At 41.9% G+C, this 20658-nt stretch overlaps 2 protein-coding genes across 3 annotated transcripts in view; one reads left to right on the top strand and one right to left on the bottom strand.

The window, feature by feature from the left end:
- WASHC4 (WASH complex subunit 4) overlaps positions 1–6298 on the bottom strand; it is a 40550-nt gene extending 34252 nt beyond the window's left edge. Inside the window, exons 1-5 of the mRNA XM_055710566.1 lie at positions 6165–6298; positions 2033–2172; positions 911–964; positions 725–790; positions 510–555 (exon numbers count right to left, since the gene is read on the bottom strand). Coding sequence (XP_055566541.1) covers positions 510–555; positions 725–790; positions 911–964; positions 2033–2172; positions 6165–6225 — 367 coding nt within the window. The 5' untranslated portion in view covers positions 6226–6298. The remainder of the gene's footprint in view (positions 1–509; positions 556–724; positions 791–910; positions 965–2032; positions 2173–6164) is intronic.
- Positions 6299–6436: 138 nt separating this feature from the next.
- Positions 6437–20658, top strand: part of ALDH1L2 (aldehyde dehydrogenase 1 family member L2) — a 42111-nt gene continuing 27889 nt past the window's right edge. The window contains exon 1 of one of the 2 annotated variants that reach the window (XM_027797614.2): positions 6437–6627. Coding sequence is in view for 1 of the 2 variants with exons in the window: in XM_055711130.1 (XP_055567105.1) it covers positions 14834–14884 (51 nt within the window). In the remaining variant the exon portion in view is untranslated. Of the gene's footprint in view, positions 6628–14726; positions 14885–20658 lie in introns of those variants that run through there. The other variant, XM_055711130.1, reaches the window with a different exon arrangement.

The following is a 20658-nucleotide window of genomic DNA, read 5'->3' as shown; positions in this document are numbered from 1 at the left end:
TTTGTTAATGGTTTCATTGTTTTATTACTATCGAACTGCAGATCTATTATTTTACTACAACCAATGTAAAATCTTGTCCCAGTAGAAAATAAATTGGTTTAGGGTGTATTTACATGTGAAAAACAGGTTTTCAATGTCATACTTTGAAAAATAGCTGCTAAAGTATATAAGCTGTACGTTATACATTTAATACAACCTCAACAGCCTGTACTCCCTACTTCTCATGTAAATAAGACTGCAATAAAACTTCCCGTTAATGTAACAATACATACTGCAGGTAATGGGGTTTTACAGATCAATCTTAGCATTACCTTAAGCTAACTCAGGACAATTACAGGACACTAAGATATATCCATATGAACACCGAATAATGGACTTTGTGGTTATCAGTCAAATATACAAATAAAGCATGTACCTGTATAATAAAATTACACTTATTGTAGCATTTAAGATAACCTGAAGCAACTATGTAAAACTACAAACTTTTACTGTAAAAGGGAGCTACTTACCTCCTTCTCCATAAAACAAGAGGCCATTATAAAATTTAGTTTCTGCCTAACAACAAAAGCAGAAAATTGTTTTTTAATAAAGAGGATATATGAAATCATGCTACAAAAGTTATTTAGACATATCTTGTTTCTTTACTGCTAAAGAATAAATCTATGTATCATGTGACAATCTGCAAACATTTTCATACATATTAACAAAAGACAGCTGAATTTACCTCATATTTTAACTTCTTGATTTCACAGCAAAGAGCAGCATACACAGTTATTACTTTGTTTAGAACCTAGATTCAAAGGGGGGGGGGGGAAAACCACAGAGATTACAAATAGATTCACATTCAGAGGGCTTGGTTTTAGCTAGAATAATTCTATTTTGTTTTTTCTTTTAAGTATAAAGCATTTACCTTGTTTTCTGTCTTTATGAGCTCCAGCAGGGAAGACTGTTCATATGGCAAAAGCTAAAATAAAAGAAGAAAAAAAAAAACCAAAACCAAAAACAACCAAAACCAACAAACAAACAACTTTAGAAAATATTGGTCAAAAATACATTTATCCAACTAGGTAAGTATTCCACCCCCCAGTTTAATCTCAGATAGGGTCCGTAATAAAAGAGCAATAATTGCCCATTACAGGTAAGCTATGCTGCAGAAAACCTTCACTCTTCACATTTAGATGGAAATACCTTTCCTTTCACTCCAGGCAGAAAGGCAAATAACTAGGTACACTATACAGCATTTCCAACAATTTACTTACAAAACTTGGAAAGCAAAAGCATGGTTGTTATGGAGTATGTAGAAAGGAAACCTAAAACATCAATTAAGAATCCCAAATGCAGGAAACAGGATGCATACTGTATTATTTGTATACAGGCACTGACATTTTGTACTGAAGTCAGCCATGATATTGACTAGTTCATACATATCCAGCACTGTGGTGGCCCTACACGTAATTTATTCCAATTATTCAGACAGATGCTTGCTAAAGAGTGCATCTTCAGTGCAGACAAGTTCCATATGGTAACAAAAGTGCTTTTAAATGACGTCTGCAAATTCAGAGAAAAACCATAATGTTCCACAGAGGACAGAGAACTTACGATCAAGGAAATAGCCACCCTCTGGAGGACAGAAAATACTGTACCAAGGCCATTACGTCAAAAGACAACTATAAATACACACATAGTTTGCTCTACAGTTATACAACTATTCGTAAGCTCTTCTGGAACCCCAACACCCATAGGGAAGAAGTTTGCTGAAATTCGCCTTCCCAACACATGAAGAACTCTTAAGTTCCCTTAACTTCCACTAGTATCCAAAAGACTGGAAAAGAATAATATGAAAACAACTTCTCTTATGATACACACCAATTTTTTAATTATTTGATAATTAAAATACTACTGGATAGGTTTCTCAAACACAGAAGTCAAAATTTTAAGAGCACAAATGCATCAAGCTTTTACTTCTCAGGTTTTGAAGGGAAGGAGAAACTAGGAAAATAACAGTTGCAATGCATATGAAATATATGAAGACCTTTAATGCAATGGGATCAAGACTGAAGTCCCAAACATCTCCAACAGAGTCATCCAAAGCATCTTCAGTTCTTTTCAGCTGAGATGTATATTCCTCAAGAAATTTTCCGTAATTCTTCAACTGCACTTCAGCATGAATTTCTGAGAATTGATAACATTCGTACAGTTTTATAGACTGTTCAGTAAACTACAATTTCAAAAATTTATCACAAAAATATTTAACCTGTTGCTGTTTAGCTCCAGTACTGTATTCCTCATTTTGCTGCAGCATTTTTCCTTTAGACAATCACATCTTTAACATAAAGTTCTTATTTGTTTAAAAACAATCCTACAACTTAGTATCAGTTTAAAATAAATCCAAATACTACTTAAAGAATACCAAATATTTAAGTGGTTTGCAGAAAATTATTTTTTAAACATATATTTTCAAACTAAAATCTTAACAAACCTAATAATCACATAAAGATGCTGAGCAAAGAAACAACTGTAGAAATTAGAACAGATGATTCTACCCATCAGCTGAACCAGTACATAAACAATTATACTAGAACTTTGAGGCAAAGGGTCTAATCATTTAGCCTGAGCAGCAGCTGAATTAGTAGCAATCCTCCTACTCTTTCCCTGCTACCTCTCAGTAAGTTACTTAGGCATTACATGGGAAGTTTATGGCTTTTAATCATTCCCTCCACTTGCAAATTCACCATCTTCAAGCAGAACTTTTCTTCTGCTTGGCACCTGAATACTGAAATGCAGAGCTGTCCTGTTATCATTTGGGGCAAGTAGGTTCGAAAGGTAACATCCACCTAGTCAAACACCAAGAATAGTAGTATTAATTAGCAAAGAAAGTCTAAAGACAATCAGTGCACAAAAGTTTCATTCACTCTATCCTGATCTTTCGTCTTCCCACATTAAAACACTCCCCCCCTCCTCCCCAAATTATATACAATTACTGACTTAGTTGCATAATCTAAACTACAGAGTGAATGATTACAGCTCAAGCCTTCAATACTCAGTAAGGAAGCACAATCCTTTCTTGTGTGAAGACTAAGGTGTCTTCCCCATAATTAGATAACAAATCTAATAGCTTGTGACCTTCTGCTATTTGGCAAAAAAAGGATTACCTAAAAAAGTTAGAGAATGTAAGTCAGCCGAACAACTGAATTTTTTCTGAACAAGAATTCAATTCTCACATAGCTTTAGACACTCTCATTCCACATTTCAGGAAGCAGGCTGCTCTAGAAAGTTAAACACACTTAGATTCTTTTATTCTGCACATTTAACCTCTTACCCATCCACACTGCCAGTAACTGCCAAATGGTAGTTGACGGGTACTTCAGTGGGAGAGCACTGCCAAATCAATTATCACTTAGACATTTTTTGGAGAAAGAAAATATTTTACTGAGACACTGAACCGGGCATAAGGGGAAAAATTAGTACGGAAAAGATGAGGACTATGCACAGGTAGGCTGAGACTGAGAAGGCAAAATGACTGCAGTGAAGTTCTGTCTAATTCTAAGCTACTACTTTGAAGCCAGCAGCAATGCCAACCATAAGGGCACACAGACTGAAAAGCCTGTCCAAGAGGGTCGGTAAATTCTCCCACACCAAGTTCTGCATTAGTGCTGTTGGCCTCTACCTGTACCTGCAGCCTAGACAGTGCACAGGCACTGTCAAGATAAGGATACTGAATTTCATGTAAATGGATAAGCAGCAAGTGAACAAAAAAAACCTCTCCATCAGCAGTATGCACTCCAGACACTGATGTGCAGCCCTTGAGTTGTATCATTGTATTATTCCATTCTACTAAATTCATCTCATCTTTTAAGTTCCTTCCAGTGCATCTTCTGGAAGCTCTGCTGCAGAAAACTAGTAAAACACTGATGGATGCAGAGCCCTGCAGAATGAAGTTTAACTAGCCACCATGTCAGCTTCAGTACTTTACTGCTAGAAAACGCAGAGTATAGAGACTTACCATTATAGAGTTATGCTGCAGTATACCCCTAATCCCATCTCCTCCCTTCACGTAATAGACAAACTAAGCAGCAAAACTGATGGGAGATACTGGGGCTTTATCAGAAGAACAGAAGATTCCAAGTCATACAACAGTAGTAAATTAGCACTGCTGTTCAAATCAACTCCCCATGAAACAGGCAGCATTTCTCAAACAAAATCTTGCAGCAGTGCTGTGCTAGAGACCCACAAACCGTCCCCTTTCCAGCAGCCAAATGTTGGGTTTGAACAATGCTATAGCTCAACTTAACTGATGTTAAATATTTCCAATATGTAACTATTGTTAGCCATCAATTTGCCACCTTGTACTGATTATATACAAAATAAGAGACAAGCGTGGATAATTTCTCACTATTTTAGACAGACAAGAGAGTGAAAGCTTCTAGCTAGCCAGAGTCAGGTATGGCTGAACTGATTAAAAGAAGGACTTGGAGATGGGGGAAGATGCAGAAAAATTTTCCTAAACAAACTGGCTCACACAGAGAAAGAAAAAGAAATCACAGAAATCAGATAGTTTTTCTTTAGAGCAGCAGACATACTTCAAAGGGTAGAATGCATTTACAATAAGGTTTGATTTAGTTTCTCCTCAGGTGATAAAAACATTATAATTCGAACAATGAGAGAGATCTACTCAGCAGTACAGATTCCCCAACTCAATCTTCTTCCATAAAATGAGCAATATCAATAGTCAATGGACTTAATGCCACAGCAGGATTTGCAAGTGCCATGTCCATAAATACCTAAGACAGAAATGCAACAAACTTACTTAGTATCTTGTGTCCTCGGTTGAGGACATTATAATCGCTAAAGGTTAGTGATATAGGTATAAAATGAAAGTAGACAGTAATAACAACAAAAAATGTTTTTCAAGTCACAGGATTTTTCTTTGGCTTTTCTCTAGGACAACACTGTGTGCTGTTCTCAACAGATCGGCCTGTTTGTTCACTGTCAAGATGGTGGTAACGAAGCATACTATGTCATGTAAAGTTCTCACAGCTGCACTTAATGTCATGGTCAAACTAGCAGAGATCTGGCATTTTCAGTAAAAGCTACATTTTCCATTCTACAGCTGGAGAACTGGTAAAAACCTTGGCTCTGGCCAGCTTCAGTTTCCACTGAAATCCAAATTAAATTACTATGGTATAAACAGTATCATCCCTTGGGATAACATTATATGTGAAACAGTTGGTCCATAAGTGACATATTTTCACAGCAACACCTGGTGTAATTATTTTGGCAGAGTTCAATTTACAGTGTGTATTACAGTGTGACAACCATACACATTCCCTGTTTAGAAAGTAGGTCACCTCCACAGGCTGAGAAAAGCGTGGATTTTGATGGGCACACAAACCCACTATCAAAGACTTCAGTATCACAAGGTCTTACTTAATTGTTTTTTAAAGGTGAAACTGCAAGTGACCACCCAACTCCGTGCCAGCAAACCTCTACCAATGGAAGCTGCAGATAACTAACTTATCCCGGTATGACTTCTCTGGCTAACTGAGGAAGCAATTGCAAAAATTTGTGAGCCACGAGAAATGATCAGGAAGGAAAGAAACACCGTCCCCACGACGAGAACCTCTGTTCCCCCTGCCTGGTTCGTGCAAGGGAAGGTCACACAAGACTGCCACCCCCCCACCCCACCCCACCCCCCACCCCTGCCACACCGGGGCACCGGAGGCGACCCCCCAGGGGGGTTAAAAGATGATGGGTTGGAAAAGCCTCTCTCCCACCCCAAACAATCCCCGACAACTTGGGTGGTAGCCGGAAAAAAGGCCACCACGGCACTCTACCCCCGCGGGCCCAACCGGAGGACGATGCGCGCGGGGCGGGCGGCCGGGGCAAGGGACGCGGCGAACACCCGGCTCCCCTCACCGGGCAGGGTCCGTGAGGGAAGCCGGGAGGGTGGCGCCGCTCAGCTCCCACGGCTGCCTCCTCCTCCCGCCCGTTCCCAGCGGGGATACAGCGACGTGAGGGGCCGGGAGGGGGCCGGGGCCGGGAGGGGACCAGGGTCTCCTCAGCCCGCGCCTCCCCCCACGCTGTAGCGGTTCCCGCCGCAGCCCCGCCGGCCTAGCGCTGGCGCTGGCCCCGGCCCTCCCGCCCCGCCTTCCGCCAGCGCTCACTCTGCGAGCCGTCGTCGAGGCGGTCGAATTCCCAGTCCGGGGACAGGGTCTCCAGCGCCATGACCAGCGCCCGGCAGCGGCTCCCCCTCCTCCCCTGACTCAGGCGCACGGGACTTCCTGCCCCGCCGCCGCGCCGCGCGCTGGGAAATGGAGGCGGAGGCGGGTGACTGGACTCCGGGGGGGGGGGGGGGGGGAGGGGGCGGCGGGCGGCAGCGCCCCCGCCAGGACAGCCGCTGCGCTGCACCGCCCCTCCCGCCGCCCGCTCTGGCAGTTCCCTCACGGCGCGGCGGGCCCGGGCTGGAGCGCCGGTGCCGCCAAGTGCCGGCCCCACGGCGGAGTTCAGGGGGGTTAACGCAGAGGCGGGGCCGGGAGGAGGCACGCACTGCTTCGGCCCCGTGGAGGCAGCTGCCGCGGGCGGTGGCGCTGCCGAGGTTCCTGCGGAGCGGGCAGCGGCGCCTCAAAGGTGCGGTGGGGCAGGGGCGTCCCCGCTCTCCCCTTTCCTCTGACTCCTCTGCATCTGTTGATCCGATCCTTTCGGTGAGGCAGGGCCTGCCCCTGAGGGACCGGGGCTTCGTCGGTGAGGGAGGGCCTGCCCCTGAGGGACCGGGGCTTCGGGAGCTTTCCTCCATTTTCCCTGGTGTAGTGGGCCCCATCCCCCTCACACCGATTGCACACCTCTGTCACGGTGCCGAGAAGAGGCAAAGCTCTGCCGGGTGCAGTCGATCGTGTAACACACGGACACACACCCCCCTTTCTGACGGTGGAGGAGGGATAGGTGGGAGGACCTACTCCAGTCCGGGGGCAGGGTCTGGAGCTGAGGCAGTGCCCGGGGTGGCTGCAGCAGCAGCACCATCTCACCATCTCGCTGCCGTTTGTTGTCACACAGAGCCATGAAGCACTTACCTGCGTGCGGTCTGTCAATGATTTTTTTCCAGGGCCCGGATGGGTATATCAGAGAATAAAAATAGAAGTACTTTGGGTAACAAAAGAAGTACCCATTCGGGGCCATTAGCAATGACCACAGCAATTGCATTCCCTCCGGAGAATCTGTAGCATCAGCAGAAAAGGAAATGGCTTCAAAAGCAGTGTCACCAGCAGTGCCAGTGGGGAAAGAGCAACAAAAATAGCAACTCCCGTAAGAAATGTATCAGTAAGTGCAGGATTGATACCGACAGAGTTCAAATTCAATGTACACACGCTTTAGCTATTGTAACTTTGAACACTCAGGATGTCAAGGATGGAATTTTGTAACAGGAACTTTTGTAAAAGGAACTTATCTTAGAAAATGGCCATATAGACTTTAGCGATTAAGGAAGACCAGGATACTTACAGAATACCCACAAAGCATCTGGCGAGAATAACAGTTGTGGGGTATCCTGGAATTAACTTCAAAATGAGTAGGGGCATCCACTCAAATGACTACCGACGTCCACCCCAGACCCCCCCATGCATGTGTAGTATAGTTTTACAACATTAGCAATATGTTAATATAGTGGATAGGGGTGGTCAATGTGAGGTGTATGCCAAACTAACAGATTATGTAAATTTGAGTGTATAAATAATGCTAAGCTTTCTGTCTAAGTTTGCACTTTGTTTGGGGAACTTCCCTCGAGTGTCCGATTCTGCACACAATTGGATAAAGCAATGTCTTCTTCCTAAATGTAGTCTTTTCTGCATTTCAGTAGCTCGGGAAAAACGATAACAGGATCATCCATAAAAGCTAATTCTGTAATGCAGCAGGTCTGAAAACAGCACCTGTTACAACTGTTTTCTGATTAAATGGAATCCATCCCTTGGAATCTACTGACTTTAAAAGTTTTTAAGGAAGAAACCTTCTAAAGAAGGTTGGCAGGTTTGTTGTTGATGAAGTTTTACCTGTTAAAAATGCATTCCAAGACGCCAGTCTGGGTCTGGCAAAGAAGAGATCAAATTTAGTTTTGTGTGAAATGACATAAACAATGTTTGGAATAACTGGAATATTTTTAAGGGAGAGATGTCAGCTTTGGTAAAGGCTGTCAAATAATCATAATAAAAATATGTCTTCTCTACTTATTGGCTCCTGTGCAAGTTTAAGATGTTCATATTGGGGCTTTTCAATCCCTAGAAATTTAATTGTGCGGGACATTAACAGCTGGCAGTGAACACAAGTGCCTCAAAGGAGATGTTAAGCCCACAAAATGAAACCACAATTTATGCTAGACATTAAAGATTGCATTCTGTCTACAGACATGCAGATGCAGCTTTCATTTGCCTCAGTAGAGCTACTATACATTTATTCAAAGCCAACATGTCTTCCAGTTCTGAAAACCAAAACAATATAAATTTTTTTTCTACAAACCATATATGCTTTCTTTGCAACAAATATTGTTTCTTTCTGCTATGGAAGACTACACATACACAGAGGCTTTCAGACTACTTAAAAAGTAGTCACCAGGCTTTTTGTTACCTGCCTCAGAAAAACTTGATCTTGAAATCTGCAGGATGATACAAGAAGGAAACTTGTAGAACTGGCACTTGGTAGGGCCCTCCCTTCCCCACATTGGAATTGAATTTGTAAAGAGTGAAATATACTGTAGGGTTGGTTATTACAAGGTTGTGAGATCCTCAAAACTGCATGCAAGGTAACCCAACTGGTTGGTCGATACAGTAGCCAAAGCAGAGTGCATTGTGATCCCCACAGCATAAACTGACATAGACCTTATTTTTAATATAGGAAAAGCAAATTATTTTAAAAGAAAATGTATTGAAGTGGTGCCTTTTTAGAAAATGAGCAGGAGACTCTTTAACTGGAAAAAGCACAATTAGACTGTAGGAAGTACACCAGCCAAATTTTATGCTGCCATTCACGATGCAGTTACTTGAACGACATACTAGCAGATTTTCCTTCGGCTCACTGGGTGGCAGTGTTTTGTTGCTTACACTGAAGTTATTTAGGTCAATTCCGGATGCTCCTAGAATTCCTATTTCGTCTGAAAATCTGATTTAGATTTTATCTTGAAGCTGACTGTTTTATAGTGACAGCAAGACTAGGTTAGCTTTGATTGATGACAGGGGAGTTAGAACTAGATGATCTTTAAGGTCCCTTCCAACTTAACTGTTCTATGATTCTGTGATGTTTTCTGTGCTGTTTTACCAGTGAATGGCTTTATGCTGTTTGCTCGTGTGAAATTATCGACATTTTATATGCATAATTTCTGAAAGCTGAGTGGCACTCGTGGCTTCCATTTGTGCCAGGAAGCTTTTATTTGATACAGCTTCATTTGTTTGCTAATTGCTAAGATTGCTCAAATATCTGTTAGTATCTTCAGGTAATACAGTAGTCAGAAAAATCCCTAGACTCTGTTTAGAACAGTGATTTTTGGTAAGCAGAATATTACTGAACACAGGCATAGTTGATAAAAAAAAAATTCTTTCGACCAGACCGAAATGATCATGAAAGTAAAATTTCATATTGGACTTTCACATGAACCGAGTGAAATGTGAACGTAAAGGTGTTCCAGCTGAAATTACTTGTTACACTTGGGTAGGTGAGAGAAAAAAGTCCAAAATGTAGTAGAGTTAATATAGTAGTATGACCATTTTATTTGTAGAGTGAAGTGGCTAGGTATCTATGGATTCATAAATCAACAGGAGCTTGATCCTATGAGGTATTAAAAATCTTTTCCTTTAAAGTTATCCCAGTTGGAAATATCATTCAACACGGGACAATACAGTTACCTGGTATTTTTAAACAGTAGTTTTATGATGTTTGAAAGCTGATGGAAAAGTTTAACATAGCATTCAAACAGGAACCATTTTATTTAAAAAAAAATAAAAAATGGTGAAAATCATCCAGAGCAAAAACTGCTTCTCATGTATACAGGCAAAGTTCCACCAAAACTGATAGAATTGTAGTTACTTATAGGAGAAAGAAATTGGTTTGCTGGATCTGCAGGAAACCAACTATACTATACATTCCTTGTCTGTGGAACACTTAATGCTCAGCACTCTGAATATTTTAAATAAAATAAAGTTCTAGGTTTTGTGGTTAAGATTCCCAGAAAGGAGTTACAATCTGGGATTTTCTCTTCTCAACTCTGTTCCACAAAGATAATGTTAACTTTTGCAGAAGTAGTTTCTATTCTATTGTATGGAATCTGAGAGACTTCCATTTATGCATATGAGTAAGGCATCTTGCACATAGTTCTTTCTACTGGTTAAACTGGTAAAAATATTCCCTTTCCTCATCAAATATATGCCTCCTTTCAGTTACTAAGAAAAATGAATTGCCAAGCATAAGGTCTTAAATAGTTGCCTATATGGCAGAAAATCTGTATCAGTAGGTTATGAAAGCTTTACTTTGATGTGGGTGTCTGGCCTGAAAGGAAGTTAAGACCCAGTGGGAAAAAAAACCACAAACAATCAACCAAACAAGTTTTAAATATAATTGTTGCAGAGATAAAGCAAGAAACAACTTTCCTATGAAATCTTGTTTCAACAAGTAGAAAACATGAAAAGTTTCTGTTGTATAAAATTTTAGTTGAAACTTGTCATATGATTAACATTGTTAGGAAATAACCAGTACAAAGCTTTACTTTATTTTTTCTAATTACTCTATCTTAAAAACTGGGTGAACTCTAAAGTACTCCTGAAGAATTTGAGTCTGAACTACGACCAAATCTTTATTCATCATGAAAAGCCCCATCAAGGCTGATTTCCAGTGACAAAAAGCCTATGCAGTGCTAATTTAGTTGATTACTGAATCCCAGGGCATGATTTTCAAAAGAAAGCAAATCCTAGAAGAGTCCAAGCAGTTTCCCAAGCACTTCAGTATCTGCACGTACTCGGAGCCTTGTGGGACACAGCCTTCCCTTATGTTCTTTCCAAGTCTTGATATCTTCAAAGGCACTGAGTAACTTCTGCTTCACAGGAATCCACCAGGATTTATAACGTTCAGCTGGATTAGGTCTTGCATTTGTTCTGTACATGTCTGCACATACAAACACATTTTGCTTTGTGAGCATGCTATTGAACAAGCATGTTTACCTCCTGAATAGTTTTTGTATACATATCCCCCTATCTGTTTTTGCAACTTGCTGACATACATCTCTGGAAAATTAGGGAACAGAAAGGGGAAAGGCCATGCTGGGAAGCTTACTATGGATAATTGCAGAGTTTTTTCAAAGCTAAACATTGGCTTTAGGAAACAATGACCAGAACTGGAAGAAAAAATGAAAAGAGAGAATTTAATGTATAAAATGTGCTCCAAACCAACTAGATAAATTTACACTGATACTGCTGGAGCTGGGTTTTCTTCCCAGATTAACAAGAAACTTTGATAATTTGAAAGGTACTTTTCTGATCAGTATACAGAAATCAGTGGGGAATACTTTATGTCACTTTTTCCAAACAACATATAGCCCCGAGGAATGTGTTATAACCATTATGGTATTTTAACACTGATGCTGGAGTTGATTATGTCACCTACTGCTTACTCTCAGACAGACAGGTCAACCTAATAATTTTCTGTATCACAAAAAATGTACAATTTGAATTCACTGTAAATGTTTACACTGATCCTTGAAATTCTAAATAGCCAATTTGTTAAGTGGTCGTTAAAACCCATACGTATGAATCATCACTCTGATGATAAGGAAGAAGCTGAAGGTACACAGATACCATCCTTGCATGTGATTTAGCACACACTTTTCCTTGTTCGTCTCCCTGCCCCTCTCATTGCTATGAAGTCTAAAGTAAAGCCCATGTATTACTCCCTCAGCCCCTCTTTATACCGTGATTCTGCTGATGACACCTTCTCTTGTGATTTTTCCCTTTTGTCACCCAGCATTTTAGTAGTCTGTGAAGTAAACGGAGATATATTATTGTCTTAATAGATTTGGAGATGAAGGTATGCCAGCCATTTAAAACTTTGGTGCTTTACATGTGCATTATTATACTATGTTGTGTGTGTATTACGAATAGAGCCCACAAATCATTACAAATTGCTTACCTAGGAAAACCAGTTCTTTTGCTGTAAGCCTGTGTGACAGTGGTTAAATGCCAAGTATATGGTGTTCTAGTTGGAAGAATTTTGGATCATGAACCAGGATTTGGAGTTTCATGAACTTCAGCAATGAATGAATCCAGTTCCAAACCTTGCAGTATAGGACCATTTTGATGCCAGCTTTTGTAGTAGAAGTTGTTTGCACACTGTTGTATGGAATGTGTCCAACATCTATCAAGTCATAGGAAGACTACACATCCACTGATTCCTCCTACCGCCTGAAGTAGTGAAACAGTAAGGACTAGATGTCAGTAGTTTTTATTTGAGCACATAGTGGTTTTGGTCAGTTGCATGTCTGTCTTGTGCATGTGTGTGTATAGTTCCTGTATTGCTGCAACATAATCTATCCAACTGTAATTATTAACCTTTCTTAAATTCAAAAAGAAGATTAACAACAGGCATTTCAGACTGACAGTGCCTGTAGCAAAGTGATACATTTTAGTCCAGCAAATTATGAGGTTTGATGTTTTTATTGTACAATTTAAAGAAGGTTTATTTTAAAGAAACATTTTAACAATGAAATTTGGTAGATCTTTTGTGCGATAATTAGAAGATCTGAGGCCACATACCCATAGAAGTAACCAGTAGCAACAGAATATATACTATTTTAAAAATAAGCCACAAGCCAATATCTTTTAGCTTTCTTATTGAAAATCTGGAATTACTATATGCTGTTCTTTTTGAAGCCATAGTACCACAGATACTAAAGAAGGAACCACCTGTATAAACATATTGTCCCCACCTTGTTAATGGGGCTTTTTGAGGAATTCTATTAGTTTAGTTTTTAATGTCTCGGAGAAAGAAACCAACTGCTTCCCTATCCCATAATCTGATAAATCACCACATATTCCAAATGACAGCATCATGAGAAGAATCTCCACTGAAGTGGGCCAAATACTCCCCCAGGTTTTTCATCCGATAGAGAGGAAATTATAGGAACTGACAGCTGATTTTCTTTGGTGAATTTTCCTTGCAAAAGGAAGTCCAGTGGTTTATTTTAATTAAAAAGTTTTTGCTATAATTTCTGTTGATTCCACTGGATGCCGTCTACACTTATGGGACTGCCAAGAGCCTTGAGTAAAGGGCAGGGTAGTTTTGCTTCACAGAAGTAAACTGGGGAATGAATTATGTTACGAGAATCATAAGATAAGCCCTTATGTAACTTCACTCCATGCAGGATTGTGTTGTGCCAGCCTGACTGACTTTGGGAACGGTACAATTTACCTCTTGCAGCACCTCAACTCCCCCAGTGCCCTGGACATGGGGTGGGCAGCACTTCTGCAGCAGTGCTTTTCTCTCGGGTAGCACTGAGCATTTGAAGCACCCTGAGAAAGAGGGTAGGGGCCTTGGAATTAAACCCTGGGGCTTACTATTGCAGTTCTTTTATAAGAAAGCATCAAAAAAGTCAGTGAGAAATGGATGCTTGCAAGTACTAGGCAACAAGTTGTCTACTGTATTTTCTCTTGTAGCAAGATCTGTGCATAAATTTGGTTTAAGTGTTGCCTCTGACCTCTCCGATGTAGTCCACAACTTGACCATATCAACTTTTCCATGTTTTCCTCCCTTGTTTTCCTGACAGAACCAGAGTGCATTTCAGTCTTTTACCCACCCTTCTTCTTTAAGCGTTTAAACCTGACCCAATTTTCTATGATGCTTGTACTACTGCCATGCAATCTACTTTTGGTTTTTCTATTTGTATCCCTTTTGGGATCATTTTTGTTTGCCTTCTCATTTTTTTTAGCACTTTGAATGTGTATTTTCAAGATCTTGATACTTCTGACAAGAAGATTTTGTTGGGACTTTAGAAGCATATTGAAGTTGTAACATTTCCGTTAATAGATGACCTCAAATGCTAGAAGACTTTTAGTTTTGAGTGAGCTGCTTTAAAGATACCTGGCGATGTTGGCGATATGGATTTCCAGAACGTCATTACTGTTTTTTAACCTCCTTACTGGCATTTTTGCCATGCAATAAACTAAAAATTAGTGTCGATCTTTTGGCTGCCACAGCAGATTCACATGAACGCCTCGCCGACAGCCCGGGCAGAGGGGGCGAAGCTGTCGGTGCCGGGCTGTGCCGGCCCCGGGCCGGGAAGGACAGCGGCCGTGGTGGCCCCCCCGCGGCACGCGAGCGCTGGGGGCACCGCACGCGCCTGGGGCCACAAAACGCCGCCCGGGTGGCCATGACTCGCGTCCTCGTGGGCCAGGAGCCCCTCACCCCACCCTGCTAGTCCCGGCCTTCGGGCCCCGCGGGCAGCCGCGGGGGAGGACGCTACAGCCGGCCCCGGGGGCTGCGCCCGCCGGGGGCAGCGCAGGGCAGAGGCGCTTGCCTGGCTCCCCGCCCCCTTCCCGCAGCTGCCCGGCCCCTGCGACCCCCGCCGCCGCGCCGGCGCCGGGGCCGGTCCCGCCGTGCGGCCGCCGAGGGGGCGGAGGGCGCGGCGGCGTCGGCAGGTGCGGGGCTCCCCCCTCCGCCGCGCCGGTGCCCACGGGATGGGCGGGGGCGCGCCGCCGCGGCTGCACGCGCTGGCAGGGCGCCAGCGGCATCGTCGCGGGTTGCATCAGACGAGGCGGTCCGCCGCGGCCGCGGCTTTCGCCGGGCGGCCGAGGGAGTCGGGGGCCCGCGCAAGATGCTGGGGACAGCCCCCCGGCTGCTGCGGGCCATCTGCACGACGGCCGCGGTAAGCAGCGTGGGGCGGGTAGCGGGGGACGTGGCCCCCCCGTGCCGTGCTGTGCCGTGCCGTGCCGTGCCCTGCCCGGGAGCGAACGGCAGGGGCTGCTCGGCGTGCCTCATCGGTCAGCCAGGGGCCGAGCAAGGAGGGGGAAGTGGCGGGAGGGGGCATTTTTGCGGGATGTGGTGCGCATTGTCTCTGCCGGGGTTTCGGTAACGCGCGTACGGGCGCGGGAAGGTCGGGAGGGCTGGGGAGGGGGCTGGCTCTGGGCGCAGGAGCAGCATCTTGCCCGGCGGGTCTGCGGGCGGGATCGCAGCCATCATCTGGGCGCTGCATCTCGCAGGGATGTGCCTCGGAGCTGCGGGGAACACGCACCAGCGGTGCCGTGACAATCCCCAGTGATCAGTCGCGTGTGGGGAACAATGTGAGCGTGGCTGTTCGCTTCCTCCCTCACGCTGGATGTGCTCCGTGAGGAGCTGAAGGTTCTTTTCTCAGTGAGGAAGGGATGTGCCCCCGTTCCCAGTGCCCGAGGGAAGCCCCCCGCTGTGGCCTAGGACGAGTGTGCAGTTTGTGACCCTCTCAGCGCCAGTTCCTACCTCTGGGATGGTGGGTTGCGCAGGGCTGAAGTTGGTGGCCTACATTTCTCTACACCTTATGGTTTAGTTTTTTAAAGCTCTGCACATTTGTTCCAAGCCATTCTTTATGTCCTGTTAAATATATAGCCCGAAGAACTCCTGCCAGTAACAGCTCCCTGAAAGCCTTGCCCAGTCCAAATTGTCCAGATGTGTAGGTCTGGCAAGCTGAGCGAGACTAGGAGATTTTTTTCATTCCAAAGACTGCTCTTTGTTTCGTGTTTGACTGCTCAGTTTAGCGTGAGGACAGCAGTCCTCCGTATGTATCTAAGGTGTTAGAATAGAGAGGTTTAAACAAGCTTTTTGGAAATGTGCTCAGCAGTGCCAACAAGTGAGACTGAGTGACTGATGAGAACGCATTGCCTGTAGACGGTGTAGAGGGAGGGGAGGCTCTACGAGGGGTTGCTATTTGGAGGCACTGGAATGTAGCACGTGTAGGGGGATCCTCAGTAGAAATAAAGCTGCAGTATTGCTTTCCAAAGGAGGCATAAATTCTACATTGATTTTTAAGAAGATGTGACATTAAAATATTTACTAGCTTCACTAAATCCTTATATAGAATAAATAAAATATTGTAACCTTTTTGATAGTAAGCTTCGTAACCAGAGTAGCAGTTACTAAATGCTAGCCTTCAAGAAGTTTGATTAGAAACTGATAACCAATTGAATGTTAGACACTGATACGAAAGAGGCAGTAGTAGCAAAATATTTTTATATATGAAATAAATATTCTCCTGTGGATAGGTTTTGCAACATTAGACTCTTCTGAGAGAAGAATATGTAGCTCTTGGACCTGGTTTCCATTTTTAGGAACTAGAACTTCACAAGATAGTTACCAGCATTTGTAAGGCTGTTTCAGTGCTTAATTCTATTTATTAGCTTTATTTTTGGTTAGGTGTTTTGGAGGAAAAAAAGAACCAGAATGGAAACTAACATTAAAATACTGTATATCTTTTAATGAGCTATTGTAAAATGAATTCTAGTATGGTATCAACAGATGGTATGGCCAGAATATTTAAATAGGGAAGTTAAAATTAAGTCTGTGCTTTCGTATTGAGGCAGTGAAATAAAAGTGGACTTTCAGACAAGTTGAGCATTCAAGGTAAGACTGCTTGTACAAGCAGCTCTTAGGTTTTATGCTCCTTACCTTTAGCTTATTTTCTTCATCCAAATTGGGAGCACTTCAGTCTGGGAAACAGAATTAATATTAATCTGTGTTATAATATATGCAAAATAGACAGTTAAAGATTAAAAGTTCAGACAATGAAAACAACAGAATTACGGCAGAGTGAGCACCAACTTTCTAAACTCTTATCTTTTGGTAGCACTGTCATAACTACTAATTATCCTATTATTAGTCATAAAAAAAGGGCCAGATCTCTCTAAGCCATCTGAACTGCATTGTTTGCTGTAACTGGAAAGGAATTGGGTAATTTTACAAAAGTACAGCAAAAAATCCACTCTGATACTACATGACCATTGACCTTTGCATGCATCTGTTAATGAATGTTAGGTATCTATAGTCAGCCAGGCAACTGCAAAAGAAATCTAACATAACCTCTTAACATCACTGACAGAAACAATAAAAAGTTTAATCTTTGTATGTGTTAGTGATAATGATTCAGTATCCTTCTAGTACATTATTCAACAAGATTGTTTTGGTGTTCTTTAATTCTACAGCTTCTTGATGAATGCTAGTGATGGCACACTGTACAAAACGTGCCATTTCTGTAAGAAAAAACCACCAAACTGTTTTTAATTTGTAATCTTACAGAACTTCCCATTTTAGTTGGGTGTTACATCCACATTAAATTCTTCTAAAAGGATTTCCCACTTTCACAGGCTTAACTCAGGTAAAAATGCTTGAGGAGAATTTCCAAAAGAAGAGGCAGGGTGGCTATAAGGTCTCATGCAGTTGCTCAACTGTAATTTTTCAAACAAAACAAAAAATTAAGGACTGAATTCCTGGTCTGATCATGCAAGCCCCTCCACATACGGGATTTCTTTTCTTTTCTTTTTTTTTTACTCAGTAGCGATCCTGTGCATGTCTGACTTGTGGGTTTGGCTCCTCTTTTCTACTGATGGCAATGTATGTGTTAATACACTACAAGCAAATTGCCACATCTAAGCCAAATGTTAATAGAAATCATGCAATACACGTGTACCACTGATTGGGGAAGTAGCTCGAGAATCACTGGTCATATCACAATTACAAGATCCATCTTGCAATTGAAATCAGGCCCCATTTGAGTAACTTTCTATAAGTGTGAGACAGCAGAGCCCATTTGCTGCCAGCCTAATCTTTTTGTGCAGTACAATGAAGAAATGGGACTTTGCCAGTCTGCAGTCTTCTCAGTTTCGGCAGTTTTATTTTTTTGTTTGTTTGGGGACTGTGTTCTCTGTTTTACTTTTCACCATTTGTTGACTTGGTTCCACAACTACCAAAATTAAGCACGTGTAGCATTACCACAACTGTGGATTTACAGCGACTCGTGATTTGGAACTGGAACTGGTATGCAGTTCTGTGTAACATGAGAATCAAATTTATTCACAGGGAAATATGAACTAAAAGTTAAGTTTAGGAATAGAGGATGGATACGTTATTAACATAAGTGGAGAAAATGTTGCTCTTAAAGTGCTGATAAATTTGGACTTAAAATTACAGGAAGATTGGCCAGGTATCAGAAAAGCAACAGACTACAGCAGTGAGTACTTTCGAAGTACTTTAAACAGGAGGTTGAGTGAGTTTATAAAAGCAATCATATGACATGATTGCTTGTGGTGGCAGAGCACTAGGTTTGTTAGCTAGGAAGATCCATTCCAGTCTTGTGTTCTTACTGAGAGGTGTTAACAAAAGGACAACAGTAGAATAAGTAACTCTCATCTGGACTATAATGTTTTACCATGTACTAGTTGGGCTACCAGTGTAAATTAGCACAATATAGAAATTAGAGGATTTCATACTATGCCAAACCTGTTCAGTGATCCACCAGGTTGATCTTTCTCCATCTTGCCTGCTATAGTTAAAATAATTAGGGAGATCTGATGATTACTTTTTATAATGCACCAACATTTCTGCTGTAAAAGCAAAGGTATCAGTCAAAGAATTGGTAATGAGATCTACTTGCATCCATTGGTCCTTGCTAGATAAGGATTGCAAGGTTAAGTTGTGCTCATTGTAATTCAGAACAAGGTCTTGTCTTTACTGAGAACAAAATTGTGGACATATTTTTGGCATTACTGCCAGCCGCACAGCATTAGTTAGCAATGGTATCATCACCAGTCTCACAGATGCTTTTTACCAGCCAACTATAATGATCAAAAAGCCTGAGTTATGTCCACCTTTGCATCTTACTACTTGTTACTACACAGTTGCACTAGTGCTCACTAATGCTGTAATACAAGGACAGTGTAACTATGCAGTTTCATTCTGAGGGAAAAATATTGTCTCTGAATAAATAGTTATTTCCTATTGCTTTATATAAAAAATAAAAAGCACACTTCAATATTCCTGTAATGGAACCTGCCAACTCATAACGCTATTTTCTGAGGTCAGCTGCACAACTAAAGTGTAACTTGAAAACAGCAAAATACATCCATAATATTTCAGCTGTGAAATGGATTGTGGTTTTGAGTAACCTGTTTTTCAGGACATTTCTTTTTGTCATAGAATTTGTCATGTGATCTGATGGGCAGTCCAGACTATTTGGTATTCAATCAATAACCCACTTAGTCAAGGTATTCTCATGTCCTAGTACCTTAAGAAAGGGAAAAGAGGGAGGAGAAAAACTTACACAAGAGCCAACATACTGAACAAGTGCTGGTAGTTAAGGTATTCAGACAGTGCTTTGATTCCTCTTTACCATTCTGAGCTTATGGCATCTAATGGGCCATTCAGAAAAAATGGAAGTCCAAGTCTAATTGGGAAAGATTAAGTTAAGAATAAAGGTGGGGGAGTATGTGGATTTATTTTCTACCATTCATCCAGGCCTCCCTGGAGGAGGGATCTTTATGATTTGGGTCTAGGAATAGTTTCTACTAGATTCAGCTTGGAAGAAGGTAAATTTTCTGTTTATTCTCTGTGGAGCATTTGTTTTTCAAAGGTTTCCAGTTTTCAGTTTCCAGAAGCTGATGAAAAATGCAAAGGCAGTCCTTACAGGGACAGTTCCACTCTTTGGCCAGTGTTTGTATGCTCATTCCTGCTGCCCCGCTGGACCTGTGTTAGGACTCATGGTAGTGAAGTGAACTAAATCAGTGGATAGATCCAGTTAAGAATAAGCCACATTTTGTCAGGGCGGTGCCTTCTTATTTCAGTACCTTAATCCAGTTCATGCAGCTACAGGAATACCAGTTCTGGGATAAAGGAGGTATTAGAGGCAAGGGACTGGAGGTAGGGTGGGAGAGGAACACAACTGTCCCCTAAATCTAAAGGGGCTCTGAAGGAATTAGTAGTTTTATCAGAGTGCAAGTACTTTAATGACATAGCAGTATGTGATAGCCTGATATCATAGTAGTATTGTGATTCTAACTATCCTAAAAATAAAAAGTTTGGGCAGTTATTTGTACCTGCTCAGTCTGAAGAAACTTAAAAGCATTTGTCCAGTGTACTGGGATGCAAAAGCAGAAGGCAGTGGAAGTTCAGCAAGGGAACCTCACATTTAGCAGTATTTCCTAGTAGGAGGATCAAATGGATGATAATTACCTTTAACTTCATAGGAACAATGAGGGCTTGTCTTCTTTAGCCTATACATATTAGCCACAAGTATGCCACCATTTAATTATAGGGATTTAGAGGGCATGTTCCAGGCACCTAGATTATGCCTAGAAAAAGTGTTTTATGTATCTGTTTCGAAACCTGTATTTTCATTTCTTTTCTTATTAGTTCCGACTCTGAAGAAAGTCATGGAGCCTGTTATGCCTCTTGTAACAAGCAGTGGGTCTGTTAAATGAGAATTCTGGAGAAGCTATATAAACATGAGTGACAGTACCAGATGATATTTTCATGTTGTGTGGTCTCTTTGAATTGTACATTGCCTGTCATTAATCTAAAAAAATTGATTGTTATTCCTTCAAGGGTGATTGGGCTGGAAAGTCTATTCCATTTTAAATCTAAGTGAACATTGGTAAAGGAAGAACAAGAGAAAAATGTAAG

Source organism: Falco cherrug, chromosome 5, assembly GCF_023634085.1.
Source record: "Falco cherrug isolate bFalChe1 chromosome 5, bFalChe1.pri, whole genome shotgun sequence".
NCBI classification, from domain to species: domain Eukaryota; kingdom Metazoa; phylum Chordata; class Aves; order Falconiformes; family Falconidae; genus Falco; species Falco cherrug.
Note: the sequence above shows the minus strand (reverse complement) of the source record. Positions and strands in the feature narration are given on the sequence as shown.